Source organism: Scyliorhinus torazame, chromosome 31, assembly GCF_047496885.1.
Source record: "Scyliorhinus torazame isolate Kashiwa2021f chromosome 31, sScyTor2.1, whole genome shotgun sequence".
NCBI lineage: Eukaryota > Metazoa > Chordata > Chondrichthyes > Carcharhiniformes > Scyliorhinidae > Scyliorhinus > Scyliorhinus torazame.
In genome coordinates this window covers 18,893,515-18,911,279 of record NC_092737.1, presented here as the reverse complement: position 1 = coordinate 18,911,279, position 17,765 = coordinate 18,893,515, and the positions used below count along the sequence as shown (strand labels likewise).

Here is a 17,765-nt window from a genome sequence, read left to right as displayed (position 1 = left end):
CACCAGATCCCTCTGCACCTCTACACCCAGAACCCTCTGCACCTGTACACCCAGGTCCCTCTGCACCTGTACACCCAGATCCCTCTGCTCCTGTACACCCAGGTCCCTCTGCACCTGCCCACCCAGATCCCTCTGCACCTGTACACCCAGGTCCCTCTGCACCTGTACACCCAGATCCCTCGGCACCTGTACACCCAGGTCCCTCTGCACCTGTAAACCCAGGTCCCTCTGCACCTGTGCACCCAGGTCCCTCTGCACCTGTCCACCCAGATCCCTCTGCACCTGTCCACCCAGGTCCCTCTGCACCTGTACACCCAGGTCCCTCGCACCTGTACACCCAGATCCCTCTGCACCTGTCCACCCAGATCCCTCTGCACCTGTACACCCAGGTCCCTCTGCACCTGTCCACCCAGATCCCTCTGCACCTGTCCACCCAGGTCCCTCTGCACCTGTACACCCAGGTCCCTCGCACCTGTACACCCAGATCCCTCTGCACCTGTCCACCCAGATCCCTCTGCACCTGTACACCCAGATCCCTCTGCACCTGTACATCCAGGTCCCTCTGCACCTGTACACCCAGGTCCCTCTGCACCCGTACACCCAGGTCCCTCTGCTCCTGTACACCCAGGTCCCTCTGCACCCGTACACCCAGGTCCCTCTGCACCTGTACACTCAGATCCCTCTGCACCTGTACACCCAGATCCCTCTGCACCTGTACACCCAGGTCCCTCTGCACCTGTATACCCAGGTCCCTCTGCACCTGTACACCCAGATCCCTCTACACCTGTACACCCAGATCCCTCTGCACCTGTACACCCAGATCCCTCTGCACCTGTACACCCAGATCCCTCTACACCTGTACACCCAGATCCCTCTGCACCTGTACACCCAGATCCCTCTGCACCTGTACACCCAGATCCCTCTGCACCTGTACACCCAGATCCCTCTGCTCCTGTCCACCCAGATCCCTCTGCACCTGTACACCCAGATCCCTCTGCACCAGTCCCCCTTTCAGAATTTTACCCTATATTTTATATTGTCTCTCCAAGTCCTTCCTATCAAAATGCATCACCTCACACTTCACCGCATTAAACTTCATCCGCCGCCTCTCCGCCCACTTCACCGACTTGTCTCTGTCCTTCTGAAGTTCTGCCCTGTCGTGCACAGTGCCCCCTGCACAGCAGGATCTGGAGCTTCGCTCCAGGGACGGTAGAGCCCACCCTCCACCTCTAAATTCAGTGGGTCGTACCCGCCCGTCGCAAGGATGCCCGGATCCAGCCCCACTCCAGGACCTGACGCAACGGATAAATCAGCGCGGGCCCTCCCGGTCTGGGTCCGAGGAGGCGGGGGTGACACATTTAAGCGCAGGCCCCTATTTGCCCGCTCGGGTTGGGTGTACAAGATCCCGCGGCCCCCCCCCCCCCTCCATTCCGAGGAGGAGCAGGGGGGAAATGGGAACGGGGTATTCTACCCGCCCTCTCCCGCCGTGTCCCGGGCTCCAAACTCCATCTCGCAGCCAACACCCCAGAGTAGCAAAGCCAGCCGAGATCGGGGGTGCGCCGCGTGGGATCCTGGAGATTCGGGCTGCTGCCTTTCTGGGTGAGCTGCCGGGGACCATCGGAGCAGGCCCCACCAGACCCGGCGCCCCCCCCCCCCCCGCCTCGAGCTCCTGGTGGGTTGTGGGGGGGGGGGGTGGGGGAGGGTTGAATTGGGCTCTGGGCAAAGTGGGGAGTGGGGGAATCACGGGGGGGCGCGGTGGGCCAAATGGCCCCCAGCTGAGGCGCGGGGCCCTCTGTCTGCTCTCTCCAGGTGCTATACAAACGCAGGTTGCGTCTCCGCCCCACCCCTTCCCTCCCCCGCTCTCCAGGTCAAGTACTTCCCGTTCGATTGGCAAAACTGCACCATGGTCTTCAAATCCTACACGTACGACACGTCCGAGGTGACGTTGACATTCGCTCTGGACGAGACGGGCAGGAGGGAGATCCACGAGGTGATTATCGATGACAACGCCTTCACTGGTAAGCCGCCCCCCCCCCCCCCCCCCGCCCCCCACCCCAGCCCGGTTGCAGTCCGTTCCCTAACCCGCCTCTCTCTCTCCTTCTCTCTCCTTCTCTCTCTCTCTCCGGCGCCGGCCTTCGACAGAGAACGGAGAGTGGCAAATTCGGCACAAACCCTCTCGCAGGAACACGCTGAGCCACGACTCCACTTACGAAGACATCACCTTCTACCTCATCATCCAGCGCAAGCCTCTGTTCTACGTCATCAACATCATCATCCCCTGCATCCTCATCAGCATCCTGGCCATTCTCGTCTTCTACCTCCCTCCCGACGCAGGTACCGCCCCCCCCCCCACGACGCTCCGAAAAGATCCACCGTCATCGGCCGGGATTTTGTAGACAATCTTCAGAAGGGTCGCGGAGTTAATAGTGCTGGGGATCCCTTGTCCACACGTCACTGAGGGCCAGCATGGGAGGGCAGCGAGCTGTGAGGAAGGCTAATGGAGTGTTAGCCTTGATCGCAAGGAGGATTTGAGTCCAGAACGTAGTGAGGCCTTGCTTCAATTGTATCCGAGCTTGACTGGGCCGCAAGCTGGGCTAGGCCGCAAGCTGGGCTAGGCCGCAAGCTTGGCTAGGCCGCAAGCTGGGCTAGGCCGCAAGCTGGGTTAGGCCGCAAGCTGGGTTAGGCCGCAAGCTGGGCTAGGCCGCAAGCTGGGCTAGGCCGCAAGCTGGGCTACGCCGCAAGCTTGGCTAGGCCGCAAGCTGGGCTAGGCCCCAAGTTGAGCTAGTCCGCAAGCTTGGCTAGGCCGCAAGCTGGGCTAGGCTGCAAGCTGAGCTAGGCCCCAAGTTGAGCTAGTCCGCAAGCTTGGCTAGGCCGCAAGCTGGGCTAGGCCGCAAGCTTGGCTAGGCTGCAAGCTGGGCTAGGCCGCAAGCTGGGCTACGCTGCACCTGGAGGACGGTGAGCAGTTTTGGTCCCCTTACCTGAGAAAGGGTATTATTGCCACAGAGGGAGCACAGCGAAGGTTCACCGAACGTGTTCCGGGGGTGGCGGGATTGTCCTATGAAGATAGATTGGGGTAAACTGGGCCTGTATCCTCTCTCAAGTTTCGAACAATGGGAGGTGGTCTCATTGATACCTCCAAAATACTTAAATGGATTAGACAGGGTGGATACGGGTAAGATGTTTCCCCTGGTCGGGGAGTCTAGAACCAGGCGGCACAATTCAAAAATAAGAGGGAGGCCACTTGGGACCGAGATGAGGAGAAATTTCTTTGGAATTCTCGGTCCCAGAGGGGCTCGGTCGGTGAGTGTGTTTACCGCAGACATTTCAGATTGACAATGCTGTAAAGGGGGCATTGGTGTAAAAGACATTGAAGTGACCAATCGGCCGTGATAGTATTGGATGGGGAGCAGGCTCGAGGGGCTGAATGGCCTCCTCCTGTTCCGATGTTCCTAAACGTTCACGGCTGACCTTCCCCCTCAACGCCACCTATCCCCTGTTATGGGCCAGGGTTTAGAGAACCCCAAAGTGTATCATGGAGTTCACCTGACCCACAACTTTTACTAGATTGTGGTATGGGGAGCACACGGCCCACTCTACAGGTGTGGGACAGCAGAAATGGAAAAGTATTTTTTAAAGCAAAACAATGTTTATTCTATGAACTCAAGTTAACCTTTTTAAAACATGCAGTGAACATCTTAGCAACCATTAATTCAAATACAACCCCCAAAGAATACAACACTAAGTAATCCTTTAAGCTTTCCTTTTAACATCCATAAGACTTAAAAACAAAACCTTTAACAGGAGCTCATCAGGTTTACTTTCACTACTGAAAACATTTATAATTCTGAATTCACCAAATGATCAAGAGATAGTCTTTTCATGGCAGAGAGATCAACAGTACAGCTGCTCTGGCTGGCTTCAGCTCCAACACTGAAAACAAAACTAAAACACACCCCGCAGCAAACAGCCTAAAATGAAAGTAAAAAGCTGACATCACTGCAGTCGTAAACACCCATTTCTTAAAGGTACTCTCACTACAGATACTTATATACACACCCATTTATAAACACCCTTTTCTTAAAGGTACACTCACATGACCCCCCGTATCCCTTAATTCCCATATTCCCCCCTCCCGCCCCACGGAATCTCTCAATCTCAGTCTCGAAAAAACTCAATGTCGGAGCCTCCGCTGTCCTCTTGGGAAGGAAATTCCGAATGCTCACCGCCCCCTGGCTGAAGGGATTCCTCCTCAGCTCAATCCAAAATGGCCGACACCTTGTCCCGAGACCCGATTAAGAGGTGATGGTTTCTCGCCACCCCCCCCCCCCCCCCCCCACCCCCCAAGAAACGTTCAGAGAGGGAGGGCAGGATTGAACAGGAATGTCGATTTGTATTTTGTGATCAGATGTTTGACCCACCTCCGCCTTTCCAGGTGAGAAGATGACTCTCTCGATCTCCGTGCTCCTGGCGCTCACCGTCTTCCTGTTGCTCTTGGCCGACAAGGTCCCGGAGACCTCGCTGGGAGTCCCCATCATCGTCAACTACCTCATGTTCACCATGATCCTCGTCACCTTCTCAGTCATCCTCAGTGTTGTGGTGTTAAATCTTCATCATCGATCTCCAACTACCCACGCCATGCCCCAGTGGGTCAGAAAGGTACCCGTCCTCACTGCTCCAGCCATCTTGCACCTCTACCTTCTCTTCCGCCTAACCTATTGCTCCTCTCTCCCTCTCTTCATCCCTTCGCCTCTCTCTCTCCCTTCCTCTTCTGGTGATATACATCACTAAGTACACAAAGGGTTAATGTACATACACTACACCTAGCTAGACACTAGAGGGAGCACCAGAGACATGACACACAGTCAACCAATAGGTCAGTAAGATAGGACACGACCAATGGGCAGTCACGATACACACAGAGGTGACGCAACCACAGGAGGGCATTACACCAACCCATATAAAAGGACACAGCACACATGCTCAGTCTCTTTCCAGTGGAGACACTCAGTGAGTACAGACACAGGGTTGATTGAACATCACACCCACCACGTGGATTGTAGCAGACTGGTTTGTCAGTCTGAGTAGCTATAGCAGGATTAACAGTAGCGTCAAATCCAAGTCGGAGAATTGTTAATAGTTTAATAAACGTGTTAAAGCTATCTCCAAGTCTGAACCTTCCTTTGTCAGAATGCACATCAAGGAAGTAGCTTCTGCTACGACAAGAGCATAACAAAACATGGTACCAGGAGTGACTGTTAAATCCATATAGTTAAAACTCAGCAAACAGTGACTACCAGTAACAGAAGACAGGCAAGATGATGTTCAGGATTCAACACACCTCTATCTCCCTTTCTCCATCCCTCACTCCCTCTTTTCTTTCCTCTTTGCTTCCCCCCTCTCGCTCATCTTTTTTTCTCTAATTCTCTTCCTCCCTTTTTCTCTCTCTCCATCCCTCCCACTCCTTCTCTCTTTGTTTCTCTCTCAACCTCTTTTTTCCTCTAATTTTCTATTCCTTTCTGTCCTTTCCTTTCTCTCTCTCTCGATCTCTTTCTCTCTCCCTCTTTCCTCCCTCCGTCTCTCCCTGTCTCTTTCAATCCTCTCCGTCTCTCTCTTTCTCCCTCCCCTTCCCCGTCTCTCTCTCACCCCTGCCTCCCTTTCTCCATCCCTCTCTCCCTCCAACGCCGTCTCTCGCTCTCCTCTCTCTCAACCCTCTCTGCCCCCTTTCTCCCTCCCTCACTCCTTGTCTCCCACAACCCCCCCCCGACTCTCTCTTTCTCCGTCCCCTTCTCCTTCTCTCTCTCACCCCTTCTCTCCTCCTCCCTCCCCTCCTCTCTCTCACCCCACTCAGTCTATCTCTTTCTCCCTCCCTCTCTCCTCTCCGTCTCTACATTTCCTCCGTCCCTTCCACCTTCTCTCTCTTTATCTCTCTTTATGTTTTTCCCTCTCCCACCCTGCATCTTTCTTTTTCTCTTAACGTCTTTCCTGTCCTTGCCGTTTATCTCTCTCCCACCCTGCCATACCCTGCTCTCTCTCCCTCTCTCTCCCTCCCTCTCTCCCAACTGCTCTCTCCGGACGCGCGTGATTAGTCTCCAGGTGAATTCTCTTTGCGTCAACGTTGCTGCCGTCGACACCTTGAAGCACCGTGGAGAGTAGATATTGTTCGCAAACTTTGCGAGCAACGGGATCATTGCTCCTGCGATTCCCGATGCCCGGGGGGGGGGGGGGGGATCTCTCATTCCCGTAGGATTGGGAATCCTATCCCGAGCCAGGCAGATCCCGAACCTTCTGTCATCTCGGGCCCAGGCAACTGGCGGGCAGTCTGCAGCCCTGGGGGTATGTGGGGGGAGAGGGGGGGGGGCGGGTGCGGTGGGGGTAGGGCGGGCAGGGGCGGCCCCACGAGACATTTTGTTGACCGTTGTCCGCGCGCGGGGTAGCACGTCCCACCGATTCCCGTCCGCGGCGTTTTCTCCCCGACCGGTCTGGCTGAAGTGATTTGCCCGTTAAGCGAGGGGGAGTGAGGCGAGTGGGGGTGAAGCGAGGGGGGTGAAGCGAGGGGGGTGAAGCGAGGGGGAGTGAGGCGAGGGGGAGTGAGGCGAGGGGGAGTGAAGCCAGGGGGAGTGAAGCGAGGGGGAGTGAGGCGAGGGGGAGTGAGGCGAGGAGGAGTGAGGCGAGGGGGAGTGAGGCGAGGGGGAGTGAGGCGAGGGGGAGTGAGGCGAGGGGGAGTGAGGCGAGGGGGGTGAGGCGAGGGGGGGTGAAGCGAGGGGGGGTGAAGCGAGGGGGGGTGAGGCGAGGGGGAGTGAGGCGAGGGGGAGTGAGGCGAGGGGGAGTGAGGCGAGGGGGAGTGAAGCGAGGGGGAGTGAAGCGGGGGGGTGAAGCGAGGGGGGGTGAAGCGACGGGGAGTTAGGCGAGGGGGAGTGAGGGGAGGGGGAGTGAGGGGAGGGGGAGTGAGGCGAGGGCGAGTGAGGCGAGGGCGAGTGAGGCGAGGGCGAGTGAGGCGAGGGCGAGTGAGGCGAGGGCGAGTGAAGCGAGGGCGAGTGAAGCGAGGGCGAGTGAGGCGAGGGCGGCGAGGGGGAGTGAAGCGAGGGGGAGTGAGGCGAGGGGGAGTGAGGCGAGGGTGAGTGAGGCAAGGGTGAGTGAGGCAAGGGCGAGTGAGGCGAGGGTCAGTGAGGCGAGGGTGAGTGAAGCGAGGGTGAGGGTGGGTGAAGCGAGGGAGAGTGAAGCGAGGGTGGGTGAAGCGAGGGTGGGTGAAGCGAGGGTGAATTAAGCGAGGGTGGGTGAAGCGAGGGTGAGTGAAGCGAGGGTGAGTGAAGCGAGGGTGAGTGAAGCGAGGGTGAGTGAAGCGAGGGTGAGTGAAGTGAGGTGTGTGCTGATTGCTCACAACACTGACTGGTTTGAAAGGTTTTGTGAGCCGAAGGTGCAATTAAGCTCGGTGCAATTAAGTAAAAAGCTCGGGTTAATGGAGTTTTGTTAGGATTAAGGGGGGTTCCCTGTGGAGTTAATTAGGTTTCAGCTTGGTGAGATGATGTCATTACTGGGAGGAGCCAAGGTATCAGGCATTTTGCAGAAAAGCAGTTAGTTGAGTTTTAAGATTGAGATGTGAGCAGAAGTCAAGCGTCTTGTCTCTCTGCAGTTCAGTTAAAGATACGTCTGTAGACAGATCAGCAGTTTCTTTCCAGTTCAGACCTGTCTGATTGGAAGGTGACCTGAAACAAGCTGGGAAGCAGCTTGTGAAGAAACAACCAGAGTTTCTGCATGGTTCTGACAGGAGTCAGGTCTTTTCCTTAAAGCAGTGTAAAAAGATCTCTCTTTCTCAAAGTCGAGTATCCAGACATTTTTTTGAATTAAAAAAAAATTTAAGAGTACCCAATTCATTTTTTCCAATTAAGGGGCAATTTAGCGTGGCCAATCCACCTACCCTGCACATTTTTGGGTTATGGGGGCAAAACCCACGCAAACACGAGGAGAATGTGCAAACTCCGCACGGACAGTGACCCCGAGCCGGGATCGAACCTGGGACCTCGACGCCGTGAGACTGCAGTGCTAACCGCTGCGCCACCGTGCTGCCCTAGAGTATCCAGACATCTCTGTAAAGCAGATATTCCTGAGTGCTAACTGTATTTAACAGTGGATTGAGAGCTGAGATAGTTCCGTTGTTTGAATGGAAGTAAAGATAGCAGTTAAGGGTTGTTGTGTCAGTGCATTAATTAGCATTGTTTAAAGGGTAATTCTAAACTATTTCCTTGTGCGACGTTAAAGATTTTTTTAATACTGTGTTTGCAATAAGGTTATGTTTTAATAAACCACATCCCTACTGCTCGGTGTGATCACTCCTGGAGCGAGGAAACCTTCCCCCCAAATCTTACAAAATTAAAGTAAAAATATTGGGGTTCTGTCCAGTGGCCCCTGTTGGGATCTGATCTCGGGTCGTAAAAGCAGCCTAGGTTTCTCATCACTGACCCCGGCTCTGGAACCACCCCGCCTTCCGTTTAGCCGCTCCGTAACGGCGTTTACCGGGCTGGCGCCTGTTCCCGTGCGGCTGGGTGTGCAATTCTGTTCGTTAATGGCTGCTGGGGAGCGCCTGGCGCTGTTTTACAACGTCAAAGGCCCTATCTAAACGCCGATCCTTTGCGTTTCTAAACCTCTCTCTCTCTCTGTCTTTCTCTCTCTATTCCCGTCCCCTGCAGGTCTTCATCCACACACTACCCAGGTACCTCAGGATCCAGAGGCCTAAAATGGAGGCTTCGTCCAGTGAGAAACATGTGGCTCTCAGTCGGGCCACTGATGAATATTTCATTCGGACGCCAGCAATGAACTTGGCCCACCTGCAGGAGAGCATGAGGTAACCTCGGGGGGTGGGGGGGGGGGGGGGAAGGATAGACGAAGACTTCAAATGGGGGCAGCACGGCGGCGCAGTGGGTTAGCACTGCTGCCTCACGGCGCCGAGGTCCCAGGGTTCGATCCCGGCTCTGGGTCACTGTCCGTGTGGAGTTTGCACATTCTCCCCGTGTCTGCGTGGGTTTCACCCCCACAACCCAAAGATGTGCAGGCATTGGCCGTGCTAAATTGCCCCTTAATTGGAAAAAAATGAATTGGGCCCTCTAAATTTATTTTAAGAAAGACTTCAAATGGCGGGCTGTTGGCCCCTGCGTCCCCTTGCACTCTCGCACACTCATTCCTCCTCTGAGTTTCACTCCCCCCTCCCCCTCTCACACATACAAACACCCATTACTCCTCTCCTTTTAAACATAAGCACGATTTGAAATAATGATGATCTCACCTTTACGACATCGTGGTTGCACCTTCTGCAGCCACCCTGTCAGCCTGTCTTTGAAACTGGTCTCGAGTTCCGTAAATCAGGAAACAGCCACCGTGTGCATTGCTTCCGGATTGTTCTGTTCCCCTACCCAACCTGGGCCTAGACAGGGCCCTGGTCCTAGTCAACACGGCGCTGAAGGACGCCATTCAGCCCATTCAATCCATGCCGGCTCTCAATCCTGTCAGTCCCATTGCCCCCCCCCCTCCAATCCCCCGAACCCCACTCAATCCCCGTATTCCTGAGAGTTCATTTTCCTCAAAGGCCGCCAGCTTCCCTTGCCTCTGTCGCCACCACCCTCCTCTCTGGTGGTTCACTGTCCTCCACTCTAACCTGCACATCTTTGGACTGTGGGAGGAAACCGGAGCACCCGGAGGAAACCCACGCAGACACGGGGGAGAACATGCAGACTCCGCACGGACAGTCACCCGAGGCCGGAATCGAACCCGGGTCCCTGGCGCCGTGAGGCAGCGGTGCTAACCCACCGTGCCGCCAGCACCAAATTGGGAAGGTGGGAGGAACAGCAGGGAAAATCCAGATGGAAAAGGTTGCTGGAACGTTCCCGGGATTTGGTTTCCTTCTCCAAGGGAAGATGTTTGGGCAGCACGGTAGCATTGTGGCTAGCACAATTGCTTCACAGCTCCAGGGTCCCAGGTTCGATTCCCGGCTTGGGTCACTGTCTGTGCGGAGTCTGCACATCCTCCCCGTGTCTGCGTGGGTTTCCTCCGGGTGCTCCGGTTTCCTCCCACAGCCCAAAGATGTGCAGGTTAGGATGGATTGGCCGTGATAAATTGCCCTTAGTGTCCAAAATTGCCCTTAGTGTTGGGTGGGGTTACTGGGTTGTGGGGATAGGGTGGAGGTGTTGACCTTGGGTAGGGTGCTCTTTCCAAGAGCCGGTGCAGACCAGATGGGCCGAATGGCCTCCTTCTGCACTGTAAATTCTATGATCTATGTAAATACGTCAGGAGCAGTTCAGAGAGGGTTTACCCGACTAATCCCAGGAACGGGCGGGCTGTCTGATGAGGAAAGGTTGGGTTTGTATCCGCTGGAGTTTGAAGAGTGAGGGGCGACTCGATCGAAACCTTTATGAAATGAAAATCGCTTATTGTCACAAGTAGGCTTCAAATGAAGTTACTGTGAAAAGCCCCTAGTCGCCACATTCCGGCGCCTGTTCGGGGAGGCTGTTACGGGAATCGAACCGTGCTGCTGGCCTGCCTGGGTCTGCTTTCAAAGCCAGCGATTTAGCCCTGTGCTAAACAGCCCCTTTAAGATCCTGAGGGGGTGTCGACAGGGGGGGGGGGGGTGATGTGGAGAGAATGTTTCCTCTTGTGGGAGAATCTAGAACCGGGTTGGGGGGGGGGGTCACCGTTTAAAAATAAGGGGGTGGCCCCTTTAAGACGGAGATGAGGAGAAATATTTTCCCTTAGAGGGCGAGTCTCAGGAACTCTCTTCCTCAAAAGGCGGCAGACGCAGAATCTTGGAATGTTTTTATGGATAGCGGGAGTGGTGCGTAATGGCTGAGGGGGGGAGCGGGCAGTTCTTGAATGGTCTGGGAGAGAACAAAGAACAAAGAAATGTACAGCACAGGAACAGGCCCTTCGGCCCTCCAAGCCCGTGCCGACCATGCTGCCCGACTAAACTACAATCTTCTACACTTCCTGGGTCCGTATCCCTCTATTCCCATCCTATTCATGTATTTGTCAAGATGCCCCTTAAATGTCACTATCGTCCCTGCTTCCACTACCTCCTCCGGCAGCGAGTTCCAGGCACCCACTACCCTCTGCGTAAAAAACTTGCCTCGTACATCTCCTCTAAACCTTGCCCCTTGCACCTTAAACCTATGCCCCCTAGTAATTGACCCCTCTACCCCGGGGAAAAGCCTCTGACTATCCACTCTGTCTATGCCCCTCATAATTTTGTGTACCTCTATCAGGTCTCCCCTCAACCTCCTTCGTTCCAGTGAGAACAAACCGAGTTTATTCAACCGCTCCTCATAGCTAATGCCCTCCATACCAGGCAACATTCTGGTAAATCTCTTCTGCACCCTCGCTAAAGCCTCCACATCCTTCTGGTAGTGTGGCGACCAGAATTGAACACTATACTCCAAGTGTGGCCTAACTAAGGTTCTATACAGCTGCAACATGACTTGCCAATTCTTATACTCAATGCCCCGGCCAATGAAGGCAAGCATGCCGTATGCCTTCTTGACTACCTTCTCCACCTGTGTTGCCCCTTTCAATGACCTGTGGACCTGTACTCCTAGATCTCTTTGACTTTCAATACTCTTGAGGGTTCTACCATTCACTGTATATTCCCTACCTGCATTAGACCTTCCAAAATGCATCACCTCACATTTGTTGGGGTCAACTCTGTTGGTTTGCGTCCGTGATTGGCTGCCCGTGACCCGTGTGAGAGGCAGATGGTTAAATTCACCTCCGAGCTCACGGGTGGACATCGAGACTCGCGTTCAGCTCATCGAGTCTTGGTGCCGGACGGAGGGTTGCCAACTCCCTTTGGCCATATTCCAGGAGATTTCATCACGTGATCCTCCAGCCGGCCAGCCGGCCTCCCAGGCTCCGCCTTCCCACATCACCAGAGGCTGGATTGACAATGGGACGCTCGTCCAATCAGCTCTCCAATATTTGAACAATTGGTAAAACATCTGCCCATTGTCCTATTGTTGCTCCTGGTCTGGCCTCCTTTGTAAAGTTGGTTCCAATTCTCTGCCGATCTCTGGAACCTCCACCAGCTCCGAGACCCTCCGAGATCTCTGCCCTCTAGAGCAGTGCCCATCGCTCCACCATTGGCGGCCTTGTATAATAATCTTTATTAGTGTCACAAGTAGGCTTACATTAACGCTGCAATGAAGTTCCTGTGAAAATCCCCTCGTCGCCACATTCCGGCTCCTGTTCGGGTACACAGAGGGAGAATTCAGAATGTCCAATTCACCCAACAAGCTTGTCTTTCGGGACTTGTGGGAGGGATCCGGAGCGCCCGGAGGAAACCCACGCAGACACGGGGGAGAACGTGCAGACTCCGCGCAGACAGCGACCCGAGCCGGGGATCGAACCCGGGACCCTCGCGCTGTGAATCCACAGTGCTAACCACTGTGCTAGCCTGCCGCCCATCACTCACACTACTGGACCCTGGATCTGTCAAGCCACAGTGCTAACCACTGTGTTACTGCGCCGCCCATGTCTTGGACGGGAGGTGGCCCCAAGCTCTGGGACTCGCCGTCCAAACCAACCTGCCTCGCTCTTGTTAAAGGCACTACGCAAATTCAGGTTGTTGAGTGAATTAAGGCCCCTGTGATTTTGGTTCGGCCTGGGGAGGTTACTGGGGGCTTACTCTCCCTGGGTCTTCGCCACATTCTCCCCTCCTAACCACACGGTACGCTCTTTCTCCATCACCCCCCCGCCCCCAGGGTCAATTTGCCGCGGAACCGTCTGTTCCCGGAGACAAAGCAGTACATGAACGGCCTCGTCCAGCAGGTGGTGTTGCCCCCGGATCTGAAGGCCGCAGTGGAGGCCATCAAGTACATCGCGAAGGAGCTGCAGGGGCAGGAGGAGTACGACACGGTGAGACGGCAGGGCCTGGGGTAACCGGGTGGAGGGGGTGGCAAGGGGGGGGGGGGGTGGCACAGGAAGAAAACCCCGCTGCCGGGCGGCCAACTCCCATGATGCACCAGGGCCCTGCGTGCCTCACATTTGACCACTACGAGCCATTTACCCAAAATTCCTAGCACCCGGTCGAAACCTCCCATCATGCACCAGGGCCCAGCCTACCTCTAATTTAGCCACTAGATACTGTTTACCCATAATTTCTAGAGACCACCTGCCAAAATGCATTAGACCCTGGCCTACCTCAAATTTGGCCGCTACGGCCTAAATTACCCATAACACCGAGCAACATCCTCCCACAATGCACCAGGAACCAGCCTGCCTCTAACTTAGCCACGAAGAACCCATAATTCCTCGAGCCCCTCAGCGGCCTCCCATAATGCACGGAACCTGGCCTACCTCAGATTTGGCCACCTGGAGCTAATTGACCCATAATGCCTAGCGCCTGTTGGTGTGCGTTGGGGAGTGGGACACTCCCCACTGTGTTGAGAGCGAGGGACAGGAGAGGGGGAGGCAGGGGTTCAGAATGAGCGACACCACGAAAAGACATTCCCGCCCCCTCCCTCCCCTCCCATTGCCGATGCCAGGTTCAGAGTGCAACATGGCCAACGGGTAGAAGGGTAACCACAATTGATGTCATCCTTCATGGAGTCTCGGGCTCTCTGTCAGTGGCCACGCTCTGGCCCTCGCATTGTTGGAAAGGCCGCAGCCACTTTTTGTGCACAGGAAGATCCCACAACCTGGCACCACAAATCCCCCAACTCTTGAGGCATTGTGGCCAAGTGTCACGCCCCCTACTTGACCTCACCACGACCTTGAATAAGAGCGGCCAACCCGCTCTGTAGGCCGGGCATGCAGCCTGGGGCTAGGCTCAGCGTGGCTGCCTCTCTGCCCAGCTAGGCTCCCACAACAAATGTATTCGAGGAACTGAGTCCAACTGAAGCATTATCCCCCCCCCCCCCCCCCCCAAAAAAGTCATTCCTTCCGCCACTCGAAGTGAAACCGGCATAGGCCGAGAATGCAGCCTGGGGTTTTCCTGCTCTCACTGTGCCCTTTTGTCTCCTCACAGCTGAAGGAGGACTGGCAGTACGTCGCCATGGTTGTTGACCGACTGTTCCTCTGGGTCTTCATCACATTCACCTCAATTGGGACGCTCACCATCTTCCTGGACGCCAGCTACAATGTTCCTCCCGTCGACCCCTTCGACCCCTCGGCCTGAGGCCAACTCCTGCTCTCTTCCCACCCTCCGCGCTCCCCTCCCCCTCCCTCCCCCGAGCCCCTGGTGAAGATATGACGTGCGCAGTAATGGTTTCGACAGGAGGGGGGGGAGGTTTGTCCTGTTTTCTGGAAAGATGCGGCATTCCCACCCTTTTCATTTGTGTGGTGCCTGCTGTCTCCAAACGTCTTCCTCTACCCACCCCCACTCTGGTTACCAAAGTCGGGATCACCCCGGGCAAAAACGGGGGTGGGGGGGAACACTCTTGCGCCAAGTGGGTTTGTACCTTTCTTTTGGATAGACACACCTGCTCCAGTCCAGGAGATGATCCACGTCTGGTTTTCCTCCGGCCCCGCCCGGCGCGAGGTAAATTGAGGCCTGACGGCGGGAGGGGCTGTGTCACCCGGAGTGGGGGGGGGGGGCAATAACCTGGAGCGGAGATCGACGCGGAGCAGCGGCAGAAACCTCTAGAACAATTGAGGCACGGGGGGGGGGGGGGGGGGGGGGATGTTCCATTTCCCACCCCCCCAAACCGCCACAACATCCTCCATTCGCCACCCACCCCCGGCTGAAGTCTCGGACACGGGAGAGGGTGGGGGACAAGCTCACGGGGAGGGTGGGGTAAGGGGGTCAAGCTCATTTCTCCGCTCGAGTGTCGAGCCATTCTCGACGCCGGGCGGCCGTCGTTGAGCGGGTTCGGGGGGGGGGGGGGGGGATTTTCGCTTCTCGGAGGGGAGCGACGGAAGGTCGCGGCTGAGGTTGGTTGAATAGCGGAGCAAGCGCGAGGGGCTGAATGGCCTCCTCTGGCTCCTATGACTACGTTTCTTGGGTGCTTGCGTTGTTAAGATCGCTCTTCCTTCTAATTTAGAGATGACCCCTGATTGGCAGAGCCCCATCCCTCAGGTGCATCTGGATATCCAGGATTTTCTTTTATTCAAATAAATTTAGAGTACCCAATTCATTTTTTTCCAATTAAGGGGCAATTTAGCGCGGCCAATCCACCTGACCCTGCACATCTCTGGGTTGTGGGGGCGAAACCCACGCAGACACGGGAGAATGTGCAAACTCCACACGGGGACAGTGGCCCAGAGCCGGGATCGAACCCGGGACCTCGGCGGCGTGAGGCAGCAGTGCTAACCCACTGCGCCACCCTGCTGCCCCCTCCAAATCCAGGTTTTCAATGTCTCACACGCTTCCCACGCCCGGAGCAAACAGGGTGTGGGGTACTGAAGGAAAATTGGAAATTGAGGCCAAACACCGAGAGGAGTGGCCGTTTCGGAGGTGCGCCGCAGTTCTGTCCGTGAGCCCAGCCCCCGCCCCCCCCCCCCAGATTCCCGTTGCTTCGCTCCCGCGCTGACATCTCTGTCCTCGGCCTGCGGCAGTGGGAAAGACGCGGAACTCAACCCGGGGTTCAAGAGTTTTGCATTGTAACCGCTACTCGCATTTTTGTTCCCTAAACGGCAGCTGTTGCCGTTGCCGCCATTCACCCCTCCTCCAGTCGCCTTTGGTTTGTTTAGTTTGCCCATTCGCGCCTCCTTTACCCATCATTCCTCCCATCCGTGAACTTCCTTTGCTGCTCTTATATTCGCGCACGGGATGGGGGGGTCGCTGGCCGGGCCCAGCGTTTGTGGCCCATCCCTAATTGCCGCTGGAGAAGGTGGTGGGGGAGCCGCCTTCTTGCGCCGCGGCAGTCCCTGTGGTGTAGGCACACCCACTGTGCTGTTAGGGAGGGAAGGGATTTGGACCCAGCGACAGTGAGGGAACGGCCGATATATTTCCCAGTCGGGGCGGTGAGCGACTCGGAGGGGGAAGCTCCAGGTGGTGGGGGTCCCAGGTATCTGCTGCTCTTGTCCTTCTAGATGGTAGAGGTGGTGGATTTGGAAGGTGCTGCCCTGAGGAACCTTGGTGAGTTGCTGCCGTGCATCTTGTAGACGGTACACACGGCTGTCACTGTGCGTCGGCGGTGGAGGGGAGTGAATGTTTGAGGAAGGGGAGCAATCAAGCGGGGCTGCTTTGTCCTGGATGGTGTCGAGCTTCTTGAGTGCTGTTGGAGCTGCGCTCATCCAGGCAAGTGGAGAGTATCCCATCACACTCCTGACTTGTGCTTTGTAGATGGTGGACAGGCTTTGCGGGGGGGGGGGGGGTCAGGAGGTGAGTTACTCTCCGCAGGATTCCCAGCCTCTGACCTGCTCTGGTAGCCACAGTATTAATGTGGCTGGGTCCAGTTCAGTTTCTGATCAATGGTAACCCCCAGGATGTTGATTGTGGGCGATTCAACGATGGTAATGCCATTGAATGTCATGGGGCGATGGTTAGACCGTCTCTTGTGGGAGTTGGTCATTGCCTGGCACTTGTGTGGCGCGAATGTAACTTGCCACTTGTCAGCCCGAGCCTGGATATGGTCCAGGTCTTGCTGCATTTGGACACGGACTGATTCAGTATCTGAGGAGTTGCTAACGGTGCTGAACATTGTGCTGTCATCCGCAAACACCCCCACCTCTGACCTTGTGATGGAGGGAAGGTCATTGATGAAGCAGCTGAAGATGGTCGGGGCCTAGGACACTCCCCTGAGGAACTCCTGCAGTGATGTCCTGGGATAACTGGCCTCCAACAACCGCAACCATCTTCCTTTGTGCCGGGTGCCGCTCCAACAAAGGGAGAGTTTGGCCCCAGATTCTCACTGGCTTCAATGAGAGTGGATGAATTCTCAAGCGGGTTAAAGTTGCCCCGAGATCTCGCTGCCCCTCCCTCAGGCCTCAGGACGGTGCCAGCGACGGCTGCCGAGGTTTCATTCTGCAAAGTGGGCGATTTAGCGCGGCCAATCCGCCTAACCAGCGGGTTGTGGGGGGCGAAACCCACGCAGACACGGGGAGAAGGTGCAAACTCCACACGGACAGTGACCCAGGGCCGGGATTCGAACCCGGACCTCGGCGCCGCAGTCCCAGTGCTAACCCACTGCGCCACCGTGCCGCCCGCCTTCCCGAACCCAACCCCTCGCTGGGGTTTCTGCTCCCGTCTCCGTCGCTCCTTTGGCCAACCTGCCCCCCCCCCTCTCAAATCCGAGTCCCCTCTCGTTCCCGAGCCTTCCGCCAATGGGAACGGCGTCGCCCCCATCGACTGTGCCCAGATCCCCCTCCCTGGTTTCGACCAACTCCCCCCTCCACCGTCTCTTCTCCGAGGAAAACAGTCGCAACTTCCCCGATCGCCGGACCTAGAGTAGGGAGGGGGAAGGGTGAAGCGGAGGGGGGGGAAAGGGTGATGGGGGAGGGGAAGGGCTGTGGGGGGGAGGGGGGGGCACACTCACCAGTATCCCTCCCTCTCTCTGGGTGTAAAACCCGTATTCCAATCCCGAATTCCGGACCCCAGCCGGGATGAAGAGAATGACGCACTCTCCGGTTTCCTCCCGGAGTTGGGGACGCTGCCCCCTACCCGGGGGGGGGGGGGGGGATAACCCCCAACCCCGCCTGGAGACAGCTCGGAGACCGGACAACCTGACGATCGGAGTGGGTTCACCGGAAATTGAGAGGTGGTGGGATTTGCGCGTGTACCAGCTGAATGCCGTTCGTGACCCCCACCCTGTCGTGTGATTTTTTTTCCCCCCCCCTTGTCAAACAAA

General features: G+C 56.3%; 1 protein-coding gene across 1 annotated transcript; it reads left to right on the top strand.

Moving 5' to 3' along the window:
• Nucleotides 1–1,868: 1,868 nt before the first annotated feature.
• Nucleotides 1,869–14,631, top strand: chrnb1 (cholinergic receptor, nicotinic, beta 1 (muscle)). The gene is made up of 6 exons (XM_072493439.1): nt 1,869–2,018; nt 2,143–2,334; nt 4,433–4,656; nt 8,685–8,839; nt 12,738–12,891; nt 14,003–14,631. The coding sequence occupies exons 1-6, from the start codon at nt 1,904–1,906 to the stop codon at nt 14,150–14,152; spliced, it is 990 nt and encodes a 329-aa protein (XP_072349540.1). The 5' UTR covers nt 1,869–1,903; the 3' UTR covers nt 14,153–14,631.
• The last annotated feature ends 3,134 nt before the right edge of the window (nt 14,632–17,765 follow it).

What these genes read in the sequence shown, in the direction of transcription:
- chrnb1 (XM_072493439.1), top strand. Translation starts at nt 1,904, where the DNA reads ATGGTCTTCAAATCCTACACGTACGACACGTCCGAGGTGACGTTGACA. An exon ending in CACCTGCAGGAGAGCATGAG is followed by an intron (nt 8,840 to 12,737) that starts GTAACCTCGGGG and finishes CCCCGCCCCCAG; the next exon opens with GGTCAATTTGCCGCGGAACC. An exon ending in GGCAGGAGGAGTACGACACG is followed by an intron (nt 12,892 to 14,002) that starts GTGAGACGGCAG and finishes GTCTCCTCACAG; the next exon opens with CTGAAGGAGGACTGGCAGTA.